An 18,904-nucleotide genomic window follows, 5' to 3' on the forward strand; every position below is an offset into this window, starting at 1 on the left:
TCAGCAATGCTTTGTTTTCAGGAAAGCATGTTCAGCAGATGCCCAGAATAACCACTGGATAGTCCTTTCTGATGGTTTTTGTCATTTGAAAGAACTGAAAAATACTAATGCAGGTTTCTGAAAAACATTAATACAAGTTTGAACAAAAATTCACATTGTAAATGGGCTGGGTACCACTTAAAATTGCAAGGTTAAGCTGATGGATTCTTGTATTTCAAGCTGAAATTCAGGGAATTTTTTCTGAACTAGTAGAAATCTGCAGTACTGCTGCAACCTGTGCTATCTGTCTTGTGGACAGATGGCTTTAACGTAGAATGCTGACATTTATTTTGCAGTTACCTGGTAAAAAGCTGAGAAGTGGGGGAGAGGTAAACTGTTATGCCTTGCTGATTTTGATTGAGTCCTTACTGGTTGACCAGATCTTTGGATGATGAGACACTGATTTCAAAGCATTATTTTTAAAAAAAAAAAAAACAAACCCAACCCCCCCCCCAAAAAAAACAAACAACAAACTCAACCTTTGTGTTAAAGCAATTGACTGACCATGACTATGTGATGGTCAGAGATGACCCCAAAAGTTTTTGGTCATCTTCTCATATCTTCTGTGGTGTGCTGCTTCTTTGGTATGGAGACAGGTTGAAGAATTGAAGGAAACAGTGAAAGAAGAGTTCATGCCTTGGGTATCACAGTATCTTGTGATGAAGAGAGTCAGTATTGAGCCTAATTTTCACAGCTTATATTCAAACTTCCTTGACACACTTAAGAATCCAGAGTTTAATAAAATGGTTCTAAATGAAACCTACAGAAATATCAAGGTGAGTAGCACAAGTTTTCTAATACTTAGTAGATTTAAAGATTTAGGAGTGTGCTGTTCTCCTCATGCTGCTTGCTTAGTATGGTGCTGATCTTCAAATATGGAATATCATTCAAAAATCTACTTGCTAGCTTACTATTAAACTAACAAGTTACTTTTATGAATACTAGGATTCTTCTGGTTTCAGTCAGGAATGTACCAAAGACTTAATTCAAATTGTATAATGAGAGGGTAAATCTGCATTTGAATTAATTTATGTAGGTTGACTCTAAATTTGTGCAAGGCTTGCAAATTATAACCTAGGGGAAAATTGCTTATGGTTTAAGTTCTTTTGTGCAGGGAAAGTATAAAGATAAGAAAACCACACTCTGCTGTTCTGGTCAAAGAACAACAAAGGGGAAGGGGAGGGTTTAGGAAGTGGGAGTGTAACAACCAAAATTCACTAGAGGGCAAAGATGATGTGATGGGGAGGAGGAGGGCGGAGCGGCAGCCCAGAAGAGATGAGTGGATGAAACAAGTTTGTCAAGCAAGCACTACTTTTAAACCTGTTGGTGGAATTTCCTGACCACCATGGGTTACGCTGTAGTGCAAAAGAATCTCCTGGCTCTTCAGAGCATAGCTGACCTTGCTCTGTTCAGCTGATGCTTCTCTGAAGCTAAGGAACAGAACTAACAGCAGAATACTTGTGACATGATTTAAGTCTGGAAATGAGAATTAAGCGGTTTCCCAAGAAGTGCAAACTGTAGCCTTCAGGTCTGTGATGAAGCATTAAGAGGAAGCATTGCCTTCACAAGTTATACTTAGTGAGTAGTCGTAACAGTCTTGACACAGTAAACAGTGAGGTCTGGAAAAGTGTAATGCTTTTTGATCCTCTTGAAAGAAAGGAATTTTGAAATCATTACAGGGCAGATTTATGGGGTGCTGCCTTGAAGCAAAGACTGCTCTTGAGTATCTCTGTAATGTGACTGTAGCTCAGAACTTAATGTTCTAAAACTTTACGTTTTCAGTCAGATCAGCTGTTGGATTTTGTTTTGAATCTGATTATCTTCCAGTTGTTGCTCAAGTTGCTTTTTTTTTTTATTAGGTGCTACTGACATCAGATAAAGCTGCAGCCAACTTCTCAGACCGTTCCTTGTTGAAGAACCTTGGTCACTGGCTAGGAATGATTACACTGGCTAAAAATAAGCCCATCTTGCACACGGTGAGCTTCTGTCTTTACAGATTTGTTTGGTATGAAACCAGGACAAAAGTATAATTGCAGAGTGGGTCATTTAAGACTTATAAATATTTTTTACATCAGAAAAGTTAGTAGTTCTTGTCAAGTGAAGTAATTAATCCCATGTAAAAATGTATATCTATAAATGTTTGTTCAAAAAGTAACTGCTGCTTAGCAGCCTAAAATTCAAGGACTGTCTTGACTTAACCTTGACAGTATGTCCTATAAGGAAATAGTGTTTAAGTGGAATTTTTGCAGTGTGCTTGCTGTTCTCTCCACAGTCTTCCCCTTTTCAATTGTTGATGGTATTTTTCAGGATTTGGATGTGAAATCGCTACTACTGGAAGCATACGTTAAGGGACAGCAGGAATTGCTTTATGTAGTGCCATTTGTTGCCAAAGTCTTAGAATCCAGTGTCAGGAGTGTGGTAAGTGACTTTGTGCTGACAGAGTTATTGCTCAAGTGGCAAAATAAGTATTGCAGAAAGTAATTAGCTTTCTTCACAAAGTGATAACTGGTTAAATTTCATGGAGAGAAAGAAAAGGGATGTAAGGGCTTAAAGTGAAGGAGTTCTGTTTTGAGGGAAAGTACATGGCCTGTGCCTTTTTTTGTAGCCTAAATTGAGCTGAATTGTACTGTGGTATCCCTGAATGGAACTCTACTGAGAAATGGAAGGATGCCATTGAAGTGGTTATAGGATCTAGTTTTTTTAATTCTCCCTGCCCCTCTTTGACCCTGGTCAACTCTTGTCAGTTCTGCTTGACATAGAACTGATCTCTCAGAAGGACCAAGTCATTGTGTTTCTAGCTTAATGTTTAGCTAGCTTCCTAATCTAGTTCCAGTCAAACAGAATACTAAATTCAGCCTTAAGTGCACCTCTACAAACTTTTCCATAGCTGTATGCACACATGTTCACATTTCAAAAATTTCCAGTCATAAGTTATTCAAATGATTTAAGAAGTTTGTGTAATACTGCTCTCCTCTTTGTTTTAGGTCTTCAGGCCTCCAAACCCATGGACAATGGCCATTATGAATGTTTTAGCTGAGCTACATCAAGAACATGATCTAAAAGTAAACTGGTTTTCTTTTCTATACCTACTGAGTGTGAGGTTTTCTTGACAATACCGGTCAAGAAGGATGTTGTGAAGGACCAAATTTTGCTTCTCACTGCTTTAGCATGGGGAGAATTGGGCATTGCTTAATTTGGTAGAACTTGGATGAAACTCTTCTCCTGTGAGGTTGCCATGCAAGATATTTGTCTAATCCTCAGTCACTATTAAAGCCTCTAAAAGGCATGGGGTTAGAATGGGAAGCTTGGGAGTCGAGTGGCCCAGTAAACGTTTCGGGTATTTTCCTTGTGACATAACCTAAACTAGAATTGTTGTGCAGTTGAATCTGAAGTTTGAGATTGAGGTGCTCTGCAAGAATCTTGCACTAGACATCAATGAGCTGAAACCTGGAAGTCTCCTGAAAGATAAGGATCGTCTGAAAAATCTGGATGAGCAGCTGTCTGCTCCAAAGAAGGATGTGAAGCAGCCAGAAGAGCTACCACCCATCACAACTACTAGTAAGTACATTTCATATAGAACCCAGAACCACACTATAGAAGTTCAATTAAGACAGGTTATGCTATTGCAAAGAAAAATGTGAAGCTGCATAACGTTGGTGTAACGTTGCTGAATGCTTGGGAGCACTTGGATAGTTTTGTAACAGAAGTAGGTGTACAGAGTTCGGAGATGGAAAGGGAGTGGAAGCTATTCTGAGGACTAATTCTACACATGCTGTGTTTAGCTAGCTACTCCTTAGAAGGGAGTGAAGCCGGATGATCTATTAACAAGACATCAGGGGCTAAACTCTGTCGTAACAAACAGCTCTGTTAATATGTGCTGAAGCTAGTTTGGTACTAATTGGGAAAATGGAGAATAAAAATTGCTTGATAAGTTTAGGAGGCTTCATGATCGAACTGCAAAATTTTTGTTTCTTGGTCACTTGCTGGTTTAAATGAAAATTGTAAACTTCTGTTATAAGCATTTGCTCTTCAGTAATGGCTCAATACAAATATTCTTGTATTCTATAGCTGCTTCTACAACTCCAGCTACCAGCACCACTTGTACAGCCACGGTTCCTCCACAGCCTCAGTACAGTTATCATGACATCAATGTCTATTCTTTAGGAGGGTTGGCTCCACATATTACCTTAAATCCGACGGTAAGTTTTAGAGCTGATTTGGTTTGCTAAAAGAATTGTTGCCACCAATATTGCCACATCTCAGCTAGTGGGAGCAGCATTTGGTAAGTTGAAGCCATTGAAGAGTCACTTCTCAAAAGTAATGGGGAGGGTGAATGCTAACAAGTAATCAAATGGAGAACTTCAGGGGTGGTTAGTAGCTATATTATCTAACAAAATTTCACATGGTCAAGTGATTCTTTGCTGTGACACTTACATTAGTATCCAGTTTATTTCTGGCAATAAGTGTCAGTTGAGATAGTTGCTATCAGGACTCAAGCCTAAAAGGAGCTTCTTTGCTCCTTAAGAGCAACTTAGCTCTTAAGTTAGTCTTTGCATTGTGCTCAGCTGCAACTTTGGAAGAAAAATGGTCGTATGTCCCAGTTTCAGAATTATCAAACTGATGTTGTAATAGCTGTGTGTGGAACACAGGAGTGCTGCACAGTAGACAAGCTGTGACAGTGAACTTAAAAGTTTTTCAGAACATGTGAATGTCTAGGGTAGATGGGATTTTTTATTCTCACTTAACTTTCCTAATCTTCCTCCAGATTCCACTGTTTCAAGCCCACCCGCAGTTGAAGCAGTGTGTGCGGCAGGCAATAGAACGAGCAGTGCAAGAGCTTGTCCATCCAGTGGTCGATCGGTCCATTAAGATTGCCATGACTACCTGTGAGCAGATAGTGAGGAAGGACTTTGCACTGGATTCAGAGGAGTCACGAATGCGTGTGGCTGCACACCATATGATGCGTAACCTGACTGCTGGGATGGCCATGATTACCTGCAGGGAGCCTTTGCTGATGAGCATAGCTACCAACTTGAAAAATAGTTTTGCTACTGCACTGAGGGTAAGAGTCGCATCATCTAAAGCTTATTTCCAGCTCATAGGACTGTAGACATCCAGCATTAGCAAATCAGTTTTCCACACTGTAGACTTGTTGATTGATTACATGGCTTAACTAGTGTGTACGTGAATTTAGTGGACAGGTTTCTCGTGACTTGTGGAATTATAGTGAAAAAAAACTGTGCTGAAATAACAGCTCATGTCAAACACTCTTAAGCTGGTAAAGTGGATCTTACTATGTTACGCACAAACTTCCTGACTACCTTTTTATTTTGCGCCAGTGTTTTCTCCAGTTTGATCACATTGCAGAAGCCTTGAAGTACTTATCTTTCTGTGGGTTTTGAGGTAGAAAAGCTAGAGTGGGGAGGACTGAATTGATTCTGGGACTTTCTGGTGGTGTCTTGGATTGTCTCAGCAAGCATGTATGTTTTGGGCAGATTTTATTTACTTGTGCTGTTAGTAGATATGTAGCTAAGATTTTTCTGCATGGCTTGTTAATTTGTTGGGTTTTCTGGAGGATATTTTCAGGTCTCTTCATGAATAAAATTTGAGCTTGCAGTGCTAGCTTCCCCTTCTTCGCTAAACAAACACAGTTCATGAACTGCTGGCCAGAACAGTAGCTGCTACCCAGAAAACTGTCACTGAAGAATGTGTGTAGGCAAAAGTCATTCAAATTTTGTAGAGGGCTTGGTGCTAATGTATCATGGTGCACGTAAAAATGTCATGAATGGTATGAAAATGTAGCAACATTGTAGTCAAGTTTACGGTTTTTTGGTTTTTTTAATCCCTGAAGATGTGTAAAATTGATACAGAGCCAGTTGTAATCAAGGAGGTTTTCTTAAGGAGTAATTATACAAAACATTGTGTTGCAGAAGAAGGTGCTGTACAAGACATCAAAAGATTCACATCTGGCTTAAGCAGTGTAGTTTTCAGGATTTAATGAAGTAGGGGTAGATCCTAATGGACTAAGAAATCCTAGTAGATTAGACTGTTTGTGTTTATATGTGTATGCCATTTCCAGTGGGAGTTGATGCTTTGCACCCTGGAAAATAAGTCCATCTGTTCAGGGTTCTCTTAAAGCAGACTCCTGAGAAGAGAAGAAAATCTGTATCAGAAAGGGAACCCACTGAAAAAGGTTTACAACTACTGTTTTGCATTGTTAGTGATGCACCTCTATCTTCTGATTACAACCTAGGAAGCAGAAAAACTTTTACGCTGTGATGTGAGGCTTGCTTTTCCTGCGTTAGCATCTGTTGTATGTGCATCAGTCTAAAGCAGAGCTTTATTTCTATGCCCTGGAGATAGGTTGGTGGAGAAGATGGAGAACCTCCTGCTGTTTTGTTCCTTGTTGAAAGCCTTTACTGTCGTCTTGCCTACATGTTTTATTCAAAGCTATGCAAAATTAAGTTTATTATTGTATATTCCATGCAAAGAGTGCATTCCTAAGAGCATTTCTTCTTATTGCTGGTTTTCTGTATAGGCAGTGGTGTGGATTTTAAGGCTAGCAACATACAGGGGAAAATTTACAGCTGTCACTGATTATTGTGATTTTCAATAGGCAGCCTCCCCACAACAGAGGGACATGATGGAGCAGGCAGCAGCCCAGTTAGCTCAGGATAACTGTGAGCTAGCATGCTGCTTTATCCAGAAGACAGCTGTGGAAAAGGCAGGCCCTGAGATGGACAAGAGGCTTGCAACTGTAAGTATGGGGCTGCTGTCTTTTATAAGGTATTATATATGCTCATATATATTCAGACTCAGTGTCTAAAATTCAGTGTGGTGTTTGGATTTTTTCCCCAGGAATTTGAGCTCAGAAAACATGCTAGACAAGAGGGTCGTCGGTACTGTGATCCTGTTGTGTTAACTTACCAGGCTGAGCGGATGCCAGAACAGATCAGGTTAAAGGTGAGGGTATTAACTGTGCTATGTTCTGATGCAGCTCTTCTCCCCATCCTGATAACAAAAAATAGATGGCACAGCTTCACCTAAGCAATCCTGTTTATTTTTAGTCTTGTCTAACAGTGCAACAGCTATTAGCTTGATTAGTAATGGAAACACATGAGTAAGTTGCTCCAAAATGGGTTTTCATACCATTTTCTTCAATTTCTTGAGGACATTAAAAGTCCTGTCTCTTCTTCTGTGCTGTTCCTTTCACTGAAAGATGGCTAGTCTGTTTTGCTGTCTTGTCTTTTTTTATATTTTATTCCTTTAAAGGACACATCATGTGCTCTCAGCAGAACATGACTTTTGTGCATCAGACAGACATGAAGCCAGTATTCAGTTATTCCTGTTTCTGGGAATGTGAGTTGCAGTTGTAGAGCAAAAATGCTCCTGTTTGGAGGTGTGGCAGGAGAGATAGGACCTCAGCACAGAGCAGCCAAATCCTACTTCTTGATGTCTAGGCCACTCTGTTTAAGAATGTGACTGAGCAGCTACCTGTTACACAAACTGCCCTCATTTCTTACTGTCACAGTGCTTAACAATGAGGTTAATGCCTGTTCTTTTCATTGCAAAGGTTGGAGGTGTGGACCCAAAACAACTGGCTGTTTATGAAGAGTTTGCACGCAATGTCCCTGGCTTCTTGCCTACCAATGACTTAACTCAGCCTACAGGATTCTTGGCTCAGCCCATGAAGGTAGAGATTTCTGAATTAATCGGCTTGAGAGTACTATAGCCCTTTTGGTGAATGTTGTAGAACTTGTGTCCTCTGCTAAAAGACTAGTAAGAATCAGGCATTTGTATTGCTTGGGAATAGTGGTTGAAAGATGAATTAGTTTTGATGTCAAACTAATGGCAACATAAAACTTATATCCAGTCTTAGAGGTTTTTAACCCAGCTTGGGACAAGATCTGCAAGTTATGATTTACTACATGTAGTTTTAGTAGCAATGAAACATTTTATTCAAATCTCAGGTTACTTTTTCAGGAAGGTCAAGCATGGATTTTGAGATAATGAACAGATTTTTGTATATATACTTGGTTTTAAGGACTGCTAGAATTGCTAGTTATTTCCACAGCTAATTTGCTCATATTTGTGTATTTAAAATGCCAGCATAACTAACCACAATACTGTAGAGGTCTAAATTCTGGATGCTATAATTTTGGAAGCAGAAGAGCCAATCAGTATTTGAGTTTCACAAATACAATCCTTGCAAAAATCACTCATTCCCACCTTCTCTTAAGCAGCAAGCTTGGGCTACAGATGATGTAGCGCAAATCTATGATAAATGTATGACAGAACTGGAGCAGCACCTGCAGTCCATTCCACACACCCTCGCCATGAATCCTCAAGCTCAAGCATTGCGCAGCCTCTTGGAGGCAGTGGTGGTGGCTCGTAACTCCCGTGATGCTATTGCTGCACTTGGACTGCTGCAGAAGGTGAGTGTTAACAACTCTTCTCCTGTAACAACTCACCTGGAGTTTATTACTCATCTGGTTTGTGGATTATCTTGCTGGTGACTGTGTATCTTCATGCATCCTGTGGAACTTGGTGAAAAACACTGAACAATTGCTGTCTTTGGAAATTCATTAAAAAAAACTGGACAAGGGCCTTAGTGTTCACTTGGTGTATTGTACACACAGTGGCCAGGCTGCTGTGGAAAGAAGCAAGTACAGAATCCTGGGACTTAGGGGAGTTTTGTTCAGATGTGGCAAGTAGAGAGCTATTGCACTCCAGAATAGTCTTTGATTTCAGGATGATTTGGAGGCTAAGATGATGTTTGAATTGCCCTTGAAGGTGGATAGTGTTGAGCATAGTACTGGATTTATAGTGGCACACTTGGAGATTGTATTTTGCAGTAACTGTTAAATGAGTATGCATGGTGGGTTGACCCTGGACAATGGCCAAGCATCCATCCAGCTGCTTGCTCATTCTGCTCTCCTGCAGGACAGGGAGAAAATAGAGGCAAGGCAAGATGACTTGTTCATCCAGATTATGACAGTTTAGTAGGGAAAGAAAAAGCTGTGTGCACAAACAAAAAGATTAAAATCGCTACTTTGCATCAGCAGGCAGATGTCTAGCCACTCCTCAGAAAGCAGGGCTTCAGCACATGTAACATTTGTTTGGAAAGGCAAATATCATAACCATGAATGCCCCTCTTCGTCCTCCTTTCCCTGAGCTTTTATTGCTGAACATGATGTCATATGGTATGGAATATCTTTTTATTCAGTTTGGGTCAGCTGTCCTGGCTGTGTTGCTTCCCAACCTCTTGCCCATCCCCAGCCTACGCACTGGTGGGGGAGGCAGAGTGGGAAAGAGAAAGCCTTGATGCTGTGCAAGTGCTGTTCAGCAATTGGCAAAACACTGGTGTGTTGTCAACACTTTCAGCACAAATCCAAAGCACAGCACCATATGGGCTGCTATGAAGAAAATTAACTCCAACCCAGCCAGAACTAGTAGACTATGACAGGTGGAATGTTGCAGTGAGCTCTGCAAGCTAAGCTGGCATCAGTGCCTGTGTAGTAGTGCAGAGCAGAGTGACAGATATGGAGAAAAATCCACCTGAGTACAGTGGAAGGATACTGAGCTGTCTGCATAAGGATCCAAGAACAGTGGCAAAACAGAAGTAACTGAAAGCTGGAGGGAGGCTCTTTGTTCTTGACTGATCGTACTTGTACCTACTAAAGGATCTAGTCCTGACTAGGACTCAACCAGGTAAATTGTGCTGCCCTTGTAAGACTCATTTTCCATTTGCTATAGACTAGCACAGATGCATCTGAGTGGTGCAGCTCTTTGTCTAAAGAACCTGAGAGCTGACCTCTGGCAGGTTCTGTAAATTTTCTTTCATGTAGTTTTTCATGAGCCATATGCAGAATTGCTCAGGAGGAGGCATTGACTTGCAGAAGCTGCAGAACAAACTAATGCGGTCTTTCATACTATTTGGTGCTTATATAAAGCCAGTGGGGCATAAAGGGACTGTAGGCTTGTTTGTGGTAGGACAGCTGTGCACAGTGAACGTATAGATGCCATAACAGCTGGTAAAATCTCACATAGTCTTATCAAGGGGTCAGCACAATGACTAAATTGGTTTATGCATGTCTGCCAAGTCTTCTGGTGATAATTTGCTGATGTAATTTGCAGAAAATTTGGAAGAGGACTTGTTTTTTCCTCTGCTAACAGGTTGCATCTATTCTAGGCTGTAGAAGGCTTACTGGATGCCACTAGTGGGGCAGATGCTGACCTCCTGCTTCGTTATCGTGAGTGTCATCTGCTTGTGCTGAAGGCTCTGCAGGACGGCCGTGCATATGGATCTCCATGGTGTAATAAACAAATTACTAGGTCAGTTATGAGACAATAGGAATATTGATGTAGCTTTCATCATCTTTTGGGAGTTAACTGTGTTACTCTGAATCACTTGCCTGTTAATATTTTGCATTACTGCAATTTGGACAGACAAAAAATAACTAGCTTTTTTGTCAAAAAGATGTGATAATGCTGCTTCATCCTAGAACATGATGGGAATCTGTAATGGAATTAAGTATTAGAGATGGTCTGGGTTTTTTTCCGCATTTTATATGTCTCTATGCTGTCACAAACAATGTGACATGGCATATGCCTGCAGCAGAAGCACTAGTACTTTAGCTAGGCAGATGTGCCGCTTTGTCCTCAGAAGGGAGGTGTCTTATGCTGAATGAACTGAAGCTCTTGAAGAACTGTTGTGACCAGTTGTGCAGGGCAATGAATGCTTGAGGCTGATGACTGTTCTGAAGTCAGACATTACCTTAGAGAATGCTTAGAAGAGTCTTCTTTTGGAGCTGAGTAATGAATCATAGTGAATGGCACAGTTTCTGAAGTATTAGATTTGAGTTGCTTCGCTTAAACTGTGTTGTTTAAGTACACTTTTTAAGTTGTCCAATTCTTCAGGTGCCTGATTGAATGCAGAGATGAGTACAAGTACAATGTGGAAGCTGTGGAGCTGCTAATCCGCAATCACCTTGTTAACATGCAGCAGTATGACCTTCACTTGGCTCAGGTAAAGGGAACCTGCTCTTTTGGAGGAGAAGAGTTACGGTCAGTCCACTGTAAGATTTGTGGTTGAACTTTAATTGCCTTTGTTACATTGACAGTCAATGGAGAATGGCTTGAACTACATGGCTGTGGCATTTGCCATGCAGTTGGTAAAGATCCTGTTGGTGGATGAAAGAAGTGTCGCCCATGTAACAGAGGCAGATCTGTTTCACACAATTGAGACGCTCATGAGGATTAATGCTCATTCCAGAGGAAATGCCCCAGAAGGGTGAGATTTGAAATACTGTGCAATGTATTACTTCTCTTGTGCTCACTTATGATTTGAATGTTATATAGGCAATGTCTCATATCATTCAGTCATATGGCTTTAAACTTTCTCTAGGGCTGCAGTCCTATGTTAGTTTAAACTGTCACTTTTGTAATCGTGCTGACTTTATGTCAAAATAGAGGCAGCTGCAGCATCACATCAAACTGAATGCTTGAGCAGGAAAATCTTTCTATGCACTGTGCTCCAAAATACCATGGTACTGTGAGAAACTTGCTTGAATTCTTGCTTTATCGCAAATTTAGGCAATATTCTTACCTGCTTTAATCTTAAATGTCTAGGTGTTAATTTGTTTAATCACAAGCAATTCATCAAATTAGACCACTCTTTCTGGTTTTTTTAGACAATTTTGTTTAGAGTCTACAAAGCAGTCGTCCACTATCTCACATGGCTTGTGTATCCACCAGCAGCTGATTGGGCAGCAAGTGTTGCCACAGCATCTGGAAATACCTGTGGGACTTGCAGGCCTCCTGTTACTAAGGTGGAAGCATTGCTGCTGCGTTTGAGGAAGACATGGGTTGGAGCTTGGAGAACTCTGGACTGCTGTGAGAGCAACCAGCAGCTGGCTAGTGGTGGTGGCAGTGGCTGCCACTACTAGCACAACTGCTAGTGGGAGGTCCCAAAACAAAAGTCCTTTTGTCTGCAGTTAGTGTTGGTAGACTGTCTTTGCTGTAAGACTTGATTTTCACTGCAGCCAAATTTAGTGCCCCAGTCAGGCTGTTTAGCACTGGCATCTCCCTATTTTGGAGCATTTTAGGGCTTCCAAAGTCTGCAAAAGTGAAGTTATTTCTACTGGTGCTTTGCTGCAGCACACTGCTGTGTGACTTGGAGTGGAACTTCAAAGCTTGTATGACTTCAGTGTTCCTTCTTTCATCATAGAAGTATCTGCTTTCATGACTTATTTCTGCTGTTTCATTGACGACTGGGAGATATGAAGATTTAGTATAAGAAATAATTTGCTTGCTTTCAACTACATTTGACTGAGCTTCCAGTTCCTACACCTTCTGAGGGAGGAGAAATTCTAACTTGGCTCTTGCTCTGGTCTGTTGCATTAGATTACCTCAGCTGATGGAAGTGGTCCGATCAAACTATGAAGCAATGATTGACCGTGCTCACGGAGGTCCCAATTTCATGATGCATTCAGGAATTTCCCAGGCCTCTGAGTATGATGATCCACCAGGTCTGAGGGAGAAGGCAGAGTACCTGCTAAGGGAGTGGGTGAACCTCTACCATTCAGCTGCAGCAGGCCGTGACAGTACCAAAGCATTCTCTGCGTTTGTTGGACAGGTAGAGCTTTTGGAAAGAAAGGTGCTTTTTATTCAACATAAGTAGGGTGTGATGCTCTCCATTTTAAAGCAGTATTATAACCGTGTTAGGCATCCTTTTGAAACTTTCAGGTGTGTGGCAGTTGACTATCAAAATTTTGTCTGTTTTTCATGGTAAAGTTCTGTAGAAACCCCTACTCTTCAACAAATCATGTTCTTCAGATACTATAGCAATAAGTTGTCAGTTCAGACCATGAGGTTTGGGATAAGTCTGGTGGGAAAAGAACTATAGCTGAGATAGCTGTTGGGAATAGTTCTGACATGCTCTGTGTAATGAAGCTTGACTGGTGTTGCTTCTTATGGGTAACAGTAAAAGCTCTGACAGCCTATGGAAGGAAATTGCTAATAGATATGAGATGCAGGTGAATTGCTTCAGTCTGTGTGAACAAGGGAATCCTTTTTCTAACTGGAATCATTAGAGTTGAGGAAAAACTTGAAACTTCATTAGCTGAAGTGGTGCCTAAGTTTAAACAGCCTCCCAATATTTCACTCCAGGGCACCTTAACAGGTGTGATGAACAGCACATGTCTGCCTTTCAGGTGTGACTGAGAAGGGAGATGCCCTCAGTAGCCCAACATGTGTGGTAACAAACTTCATATACATATATATATATGCAGTCATCTCCCTAAAACTGCGTTCCTGGCAGCTCCTTGACTGCAGCTGCAAGGAAGCCCCTGACTTAGTCTGTTTGTATTATGTAAGTTTCCATGTTAATGACAGAAATGCTACAGATTTTGCAGCTACTAATGAAAAGAAGTTCAAGCTACAAAGTATGCATGAAGATCTTGACTGATGCAGTGATTTTTTTCATGTGATTTTAGTGTCCTTGTGTGATGGCTTTTAGCCAGCTTTCTGTTGGTCTGACTTCTACTGCATAGCATCTTTTTTGAATGTTTTTAATGGGTCCTGTATTAAACCCTATTTAAAAAAAAAAATTACCTCTTCATGTGACCTTACTCCTTTTTATACCTTAAAGTATGCTTATAAAGCTTACTTCAGTATAGTATACTCATAATAGTCAATGCACTTTTGTCCTGCTTCACTCTTACCACACTTGTTTAGCTTTTGTACCTATTTGATCGGATTTGAAATAGCAATTGAAATATATTGAAGTGCAGTGTTTATACATAATTTTTTCCTTACAGGCTTTAGCTATGGGTTTCAAAGGAGTCATTTTGTAATAACTGCATTAAACAAGGTTTTATTACTGAATTTAAATGACCATAATTTTGGCTGCTTTAAATTAGTGTTGCTTCCTTTCCACTAGTCTTTAGGAGAAGGAGCATAGAACTTTGAAGGCAGATACCTGAATTCCTTTTAAAAAAAGTTTCTCCAGAAATACTAGAAGTTCTTCAAGAGTTAGCTGTATATATAGCTTCATGTCTGTGCAGTAGGAGTTTAGAAGTAAGATGCTTTATTCAAAACCCAGAGGTTTTCTGCAGTGTAATTTGTTTCATTTTGATGGCTTTAATGCTGTGGGTAAGAAAAAAAAGGAGATCTCTTTTTTTAATGTGTATGTTTTTAAAAACACACTCCACTGCAAAACAAACAAAAAAGCCCACCCAGTCTTTGTCTGCATGTAATGTTCCTGTAAGGAAAATTCACTCTGCAAATGCAGTTTGCTTCACAGAATGTTGCTGCAAAGTAGTGATGGTTCCTGAACTAGTAGCTGAAGTTTGCCCTTCCCGGAGCTTGTACGCCCCTGTGTGGGCTCCTGAATGCCTGACAGACTGAACTGCTGCCACCTCTTGCTGTCCTTCATGCAAGGTTGAGTGTTGGTGGCAGAACTGATAGTGAAACAGGCTCCTCAGCTATGCTGATGGCTGAGAAGAATTGGGATCAAAAAGTCTATTTGGGAGTAAAAGTCTTTGCTAAAATTGCGCTGCCACCCTCAAGTTGCCTTGAAAATACTCATCTTGGGGAAGACTAGCAGAGAGAGCTTGCAACCCATCTCTTGAGAGTGTGGTAAAAATTGAGCCAGGCAAGGTGGGTGCTTTGTAAAGTGTGTGTTGAAGTAAGTTGTAAAACAAACTTTCTGTGGTTATGGTGCTGAGGTTTTTTCCTTTCCCGGATAGATGCACCAGCAAGGAATCCTGAAAACAGATGACCTGATCACCCGCTTTTTCCGTCTTTGCACCGAAATGTGTGTTGAAATCAGCTATCGTGCTCAGGCTGAGCAACAGCATAACCCTGCTGCCAACCCCACCATGATTCGAGCCAAGTGCTACCACAATCTGGATGCCTTTGTGCGACTTATTGCGCTGCTAGTGAAGCACTCTGGGGAGGCAACCAACACAGTTACAAAGATCAACCTCCTGAATAAGGTTGGGAGTGCTTTTTGTACTCGTTGCATTTAAAGTGCATAATCAGGTGTACCTTTGCTGATAAACGTGAAATGTAGACCTTAATGCAGGCTACTGCTGAAGTATCAGATGAGGACTTTGATGGGTTGGTCACTGAAATGATAAACTGTCGAGTGGAGCATCAGGATGCCAAGTGGCTTTCTTGTGCACAAAAATTTCATATCAATCAAAGCTGAAACTCACCTTTGTGCCTTGAAAAAGTCAACTACTGTTGTTCTGAGGTATTAGAAAGTGTGGTTTAAGGTTGGTGATTCTGGGGTGTCTCCCTTGATTTTTATGAGGGCCTTGCCTATACTCTTACACTACTTGGTTTATGGCTAGATGGTCTTAGGTAGTTAAGACCTTCCAGTGCTGTGCAGTGAGTCATTGTGACGATGATCCATGGGACAGGGAGAGCAAAGTATAGTGGTTGGGAGTTGCTGATAGAGATTATAATATTAATTTACATAATGCTTCCAATAACTAGGATTTTTGGTTCTTGTTAGAATCTCCCAATTTTTTTCCTTTTTTTTTCTTTTGCTAACGGTTAAAGTATTATTTATAGGCTGACTTGCAAAGTAATTCTTGCTGTCACCACTGAAATGTCTTGATCTCTTTAGGTTCTTGGTATTGTGGTGGGAGTTCTTCTGCAAGACCATGATGTTCGGCAGAGTGAGTTTCAGCAACTTCCTTACCATCGCATTTTCATCATGTTGCTGTTGGAATTAAATGCTCCTGAGCATGTGCTGGAGACCATCAACTTCCAGACACTCACAGCTTTCTGGTATGTATTTGAGATTGGCCACAATCCTCATCCTTTCCTGGTAGGATCAAGATTTTTTGTCTGAAGCCTATCTGACTGTTCCTTTGTGGTGGCTTAATCACATTCAGAATAACTGGTTCTATAGACTGTCCACTTGCTTGTTTTAAGGAAGATGACTGGTAAAACCCAAGATGCTAAAATGCCTTGCTTTTAGGGCTGTGTATGTTTTCCCTCAATGTTATGAAAAGCAATCTTATTGCTGTGCACTTTTAACCTGCTCTAACTTTTCTTTCAGTAACACATTTCACATCCTGAGGCCTACAAAAGCTCCAGGTTTTGTTTATGCCTGGCTGGAACTGATCTCCCATCGGATTTTTATTGCAAGAATGCTGGCACATACACCACAGCAGAAGGTGTGGCTGCAGTTTATCTCTTCTGAATTAAAAAGCTCACACGGATGCTTATCTGGTGTGGTGCTGTTTCACATCTCTTGAAGTGCACTAGTAGCATGGCTGTCCTGTTTCTGTTGTCTTCCATATTCATGGTAATCTAACTGCATGGAGGAGAGTCTTTGTGTCAATAAACTATAGAATACAGGGTGAATTGAATTTAATAAACATGCCTTTGTCAAAATCTGGAAGAGCTGTAGTCTAGACCGAATACTGTCAACTCAGTATGGCATGTTGAGTGCTCCAGAAACACCCATAGCAGATGATGTGTGGCTAAAGCCCTTGAAATGAGCTGTGCTCCACTCACTGCTAGAGCTAGCAGGAGGACATAACTTTGATCCAGGTTTATGTGAAGACCAATCTAATTACTGTTTTGAAATTAAGGTAACTGCTCTTCATTGCATGTTTTCCACCTGCTGTTTTTTTTCTTGACAGGGTTGGCCTATGTATGCCCAGTTATTGATAGATCTTTTCAAGTACTTGGCTCCTTTCCTTAGAAATGTGGAACTCACCAAACCTATGCAAATTCTTTACAAGGTAAAAAAATCTCAGCTACTCCCAACCAAATTTGTCTGAAAGTAGAGGTGTTCTGGTAGCAAAATAAGATTTACTGTTCTTTTCTTTTATAACTTATATCTTAGAGTTAAATGCAAATCTGGTGTGGGACAGAAACAGGCTACCTTCCTAGATTAATTTCTTCCTGTTAATGTTAACCACATGACACAGAAGTGTGGCTCTGCAAGCTCTTGGGCAGTTTCAACAGTTACACACCTCTTCTACATTGTGTTTTATGTTACAGGGCACTCTGCGTGTGTTGCTGGTCTTGTTGCACGATTTCCCAGAATTTCTTTGTGACTACCACTATGGGTTCTGTGATGTGATCCCACCTAACTGTATTCAGCTAAGGAATCTGATCCTGAGTGCCTTCCCACGGAACATGAGGCTTCCAGACCCTTTCACCCCCAATCTAAAGGTAGGACTTACTTTCAGGAGTTTGATAATTGGAAGCTTTAATGCTCCAAATACTCTTTATCCAGTTTTCTTGGTGGAGACTGTGGAATTTGGGGAACAGTTTAACTGATACTTGAATTAATGCAACCATTCAAAAGTTAACAGGTAATTTGAAACTTAAGTGACATAGTCAGCAGCTAGCAGAACAACATTTTTGGCACCCATAGATACTTGGCTTGCTTGCAAGGCTTCATTGGTACCTGTAGATACTTGGCTTCCTTGCAAGGTCTGTGCAGGTTCAACCTGAAAGGACAGGCTCTTGAGACTTGTGTTACATGAGAACTGCATTGAGAACCTAGCTTTTGCATGGAAAACCAGAGGGCTTTCCTTTTTCCAAGGGGACCCTGACTTGATGGTGTCCCTAGATCTGACTAGCACATGGTGTTGGAGCAACGGTGTTTTTATCATTGTACTGTCTCATTTGTCACTGAGAAACAGACTACTTAAGTAGTCTTTGTGGCTTTGCTGTTAGAAAGTTCAGCCAACAGTTTGTGTCTTGGTTTTTTCAGCTCATGCTGAATTGCATAGCTTGTGCTCCACAGGATGCATGGTGACTGGAGTTCATTTAACTAATTGTTGAAGAGCAGGTGTCTGAGCACTATGGGATTGTAAATACTTTTTGATGAGAAACACGGATGCTATCTTCTCTTGAAAATTATGAGATAAACCACTGAAGTAAGCCTCTTGCATAATGGGGAGAGACTTTGACAAGTGTTGATGTTCTCTAAGTCTTTGGGCACATGCCAGTCTCCTAATGATGGAACGATTAGAAGCAAACTTTCTCACACCACTAAAGCATTGTCCTATTGTTCTTCCTTGCCTGAGCTGTGCAGGGTAATGGGAGTGAAGCGGCAATACTCATTCAGTTAGTACTTCTTGAGACTGAAGAAGGCTGTTCTTGACTTGTGGATGTTTGTACTTTTTTAAACTACCAAATTGGCTTGAGTGTAGATAGGGAGACTTCAAAGGCAGTGACTGAATTCCCCTATGGCCTTTGCCCTTGAATTCTTTTATCTTCTGCTCTCAATTCTTTGAGACAGTCATTTAATGAATTTGCACATTAGAGACCAAGTTTCTTCTGAAATCTGCAAAAGTCTAGTGTTCTTTTTCCTTGCTGGTAGGAGAAAGTGATCAACAGCAGTAGTTGATGTAATATCACTTACAGATCTACTTTTGCAATTTGTTCCTTTAGAGAGATTGCTTATGGTTTAGCTGACTGGGTTTTCTCTCAACAGGTGGACATGTTAAGTGAGATTAATATTGCCCCACGAATACTCACAAATTTCACTGGAGTGATGCCACCTCAGTTCAAGAAAGACTTGGATTCCTATCTCAAAACCCGTTCTCCGGTCACTTTTTTGTCTGACTTGCGCAGCAACCTACAGGTGAGTTGCTGGTTTCTGAGGATCCTGAACTCAAATAGTGTGGGACAAATGATCTTGCTGGCTGAGTCAGCCTCCTTTCTTGCAGGAATTTTGTTGGTGTGTAGCAAGCTTGTGTTCCAGGCAGTAGAAAAGCCTGTGAAAATGCACACTTCCCTGAATAATTCTTCTCCCACTCCCTAGCAGGATGTTTTAAGTGTGTGTTAAGTAGTTTCAGCCAGGTGGAACTTAAGGAATGTTGAC

General features: G+C 40.8%; 1 protein-coding gene and 1 non-coding gene across 11 annotated transcripts in view; both read left to right on the forward strand.

The window, feature by feature from the left end:
* CNOT1 (CCR4-NOT transcription complex subunit 1) overlaps nucleotides 1-18,904 on the forward strand; it is a 59,852-nt gene that overhangs the window by 37,942 nt on the left and 3,006 nt on the right. For 4 of the 10 annotated variants that reach the window (XM_069793838.1, XM_069793842.1, XM_069793841.1 and 1 more), the window contains exons 25-45: nucleotides 636-815; nucleotides 1,899-2,015; nucleotides 2,347-2,457; nucleotides 3,024-3,101; nucleotides 3,420-3,597; nucleotides 4,108-4,238; nucleotides 4,805-5,101; nucleotides 6,656-6,796; nucleotides 6,898-7,002; nucleotides 7,613-7,732; nucleotides 8,280-8,474; nucleotides 10,232-10,374; nucleotides 10,960-11,068; nucleotides 11,163-11,332; nucleotides 12,445-12,697; nucleotides 14,790-15,038; nucleotides 15,677-15,840; nucleotides 16,115-16,232; nucleotides 16,704-16,805; nucleotides 17,068-17,241; nucleotides 18,515-18,664. In XM_069793838.1, the coding sequence (XP_069649939.1) occupies nucleotides 636-815; nucleotides 1,899-2,015; nucleotides 2,347-2,457; nucleotides 3,024-3,101; nucleotides 3,420-3,597; nucleotides 4,108-4,238; nucleotides 4,805-5,101; nucleotides 6,656-6,796; nucleotides 6,898-7,002; nucleotides 7,613-7,732; nucleotides 8,280-8,474; nucleotides 10,232-10,374; nucleotides 10,960-11,068; nucleotides 11,163-11,332; nucleotides 12,445-12,697; nucleotides 14,790-15,038; nucleotides 15,677-15,840; nucleotides 16,115-16,232; nucleotides 16,704-16,805; nucleotides 17,068-17,241; nucleotides 18,515-18,664 (3,285 nt within the window). The remainder of the gene's footprint in view (nucleotides 1-635; nucleotides 816-1,898; nucleotides 2,016-2,346; nucleotides 2,458-3,023; nucleotides 3,102-3,419; nucleotides 3,598-4,107; nucleotides 4,239-4,804; nucleotides 5,102-6,655; nucleotides 6,797-6,897; nucleotides 7,003-7,612; nucleotides 7,733-8,279; nucleotides 8,475-10,231; nucleotides 10,375-10,959; nucleotides 11,069-11,162; nucleotides 11,333-12,444; nucleotides 12,698-14,789; nucleotides 15,039-15,676; nucleotides 15,841-16,114; nucleotides 16,233-16,703; nucleotides 16,806-17,067; nucleotides 17,242-18,514; nucleotides 18,665-18,904) is intronic. The other 6 variants (XM_069793845.1, XM_069793847.1, XM_069793846.1 and 3 more) reach the window with 3 other exon arrangements.
* On the forward strand, nucleotides 1,344-1,482 carry LOC138687598 (small nucleolar RNA SNORA46). Its single transcript, XR_011326752.1, has one exon. It is a non-coding gene; the product is annotated as a small nucleolar RNA SNORA46 (small nucleolar RNA).

Source organism: Haliaeetus albicilla, chromosome 10 (assembly GCF_947461875.1).
Source record: "Haliaeetus albicilla chromosome 10, bHalAlb1.1, whole genome shotgun sequence".
Classification (NCBI taxonomy): domain Eukaryota; kingdom Metazoa; phylum Chordata; class Aves; order Accipitriformes; family Accipitridae; genus Haliaeetus; species Haliaeetus albicilla.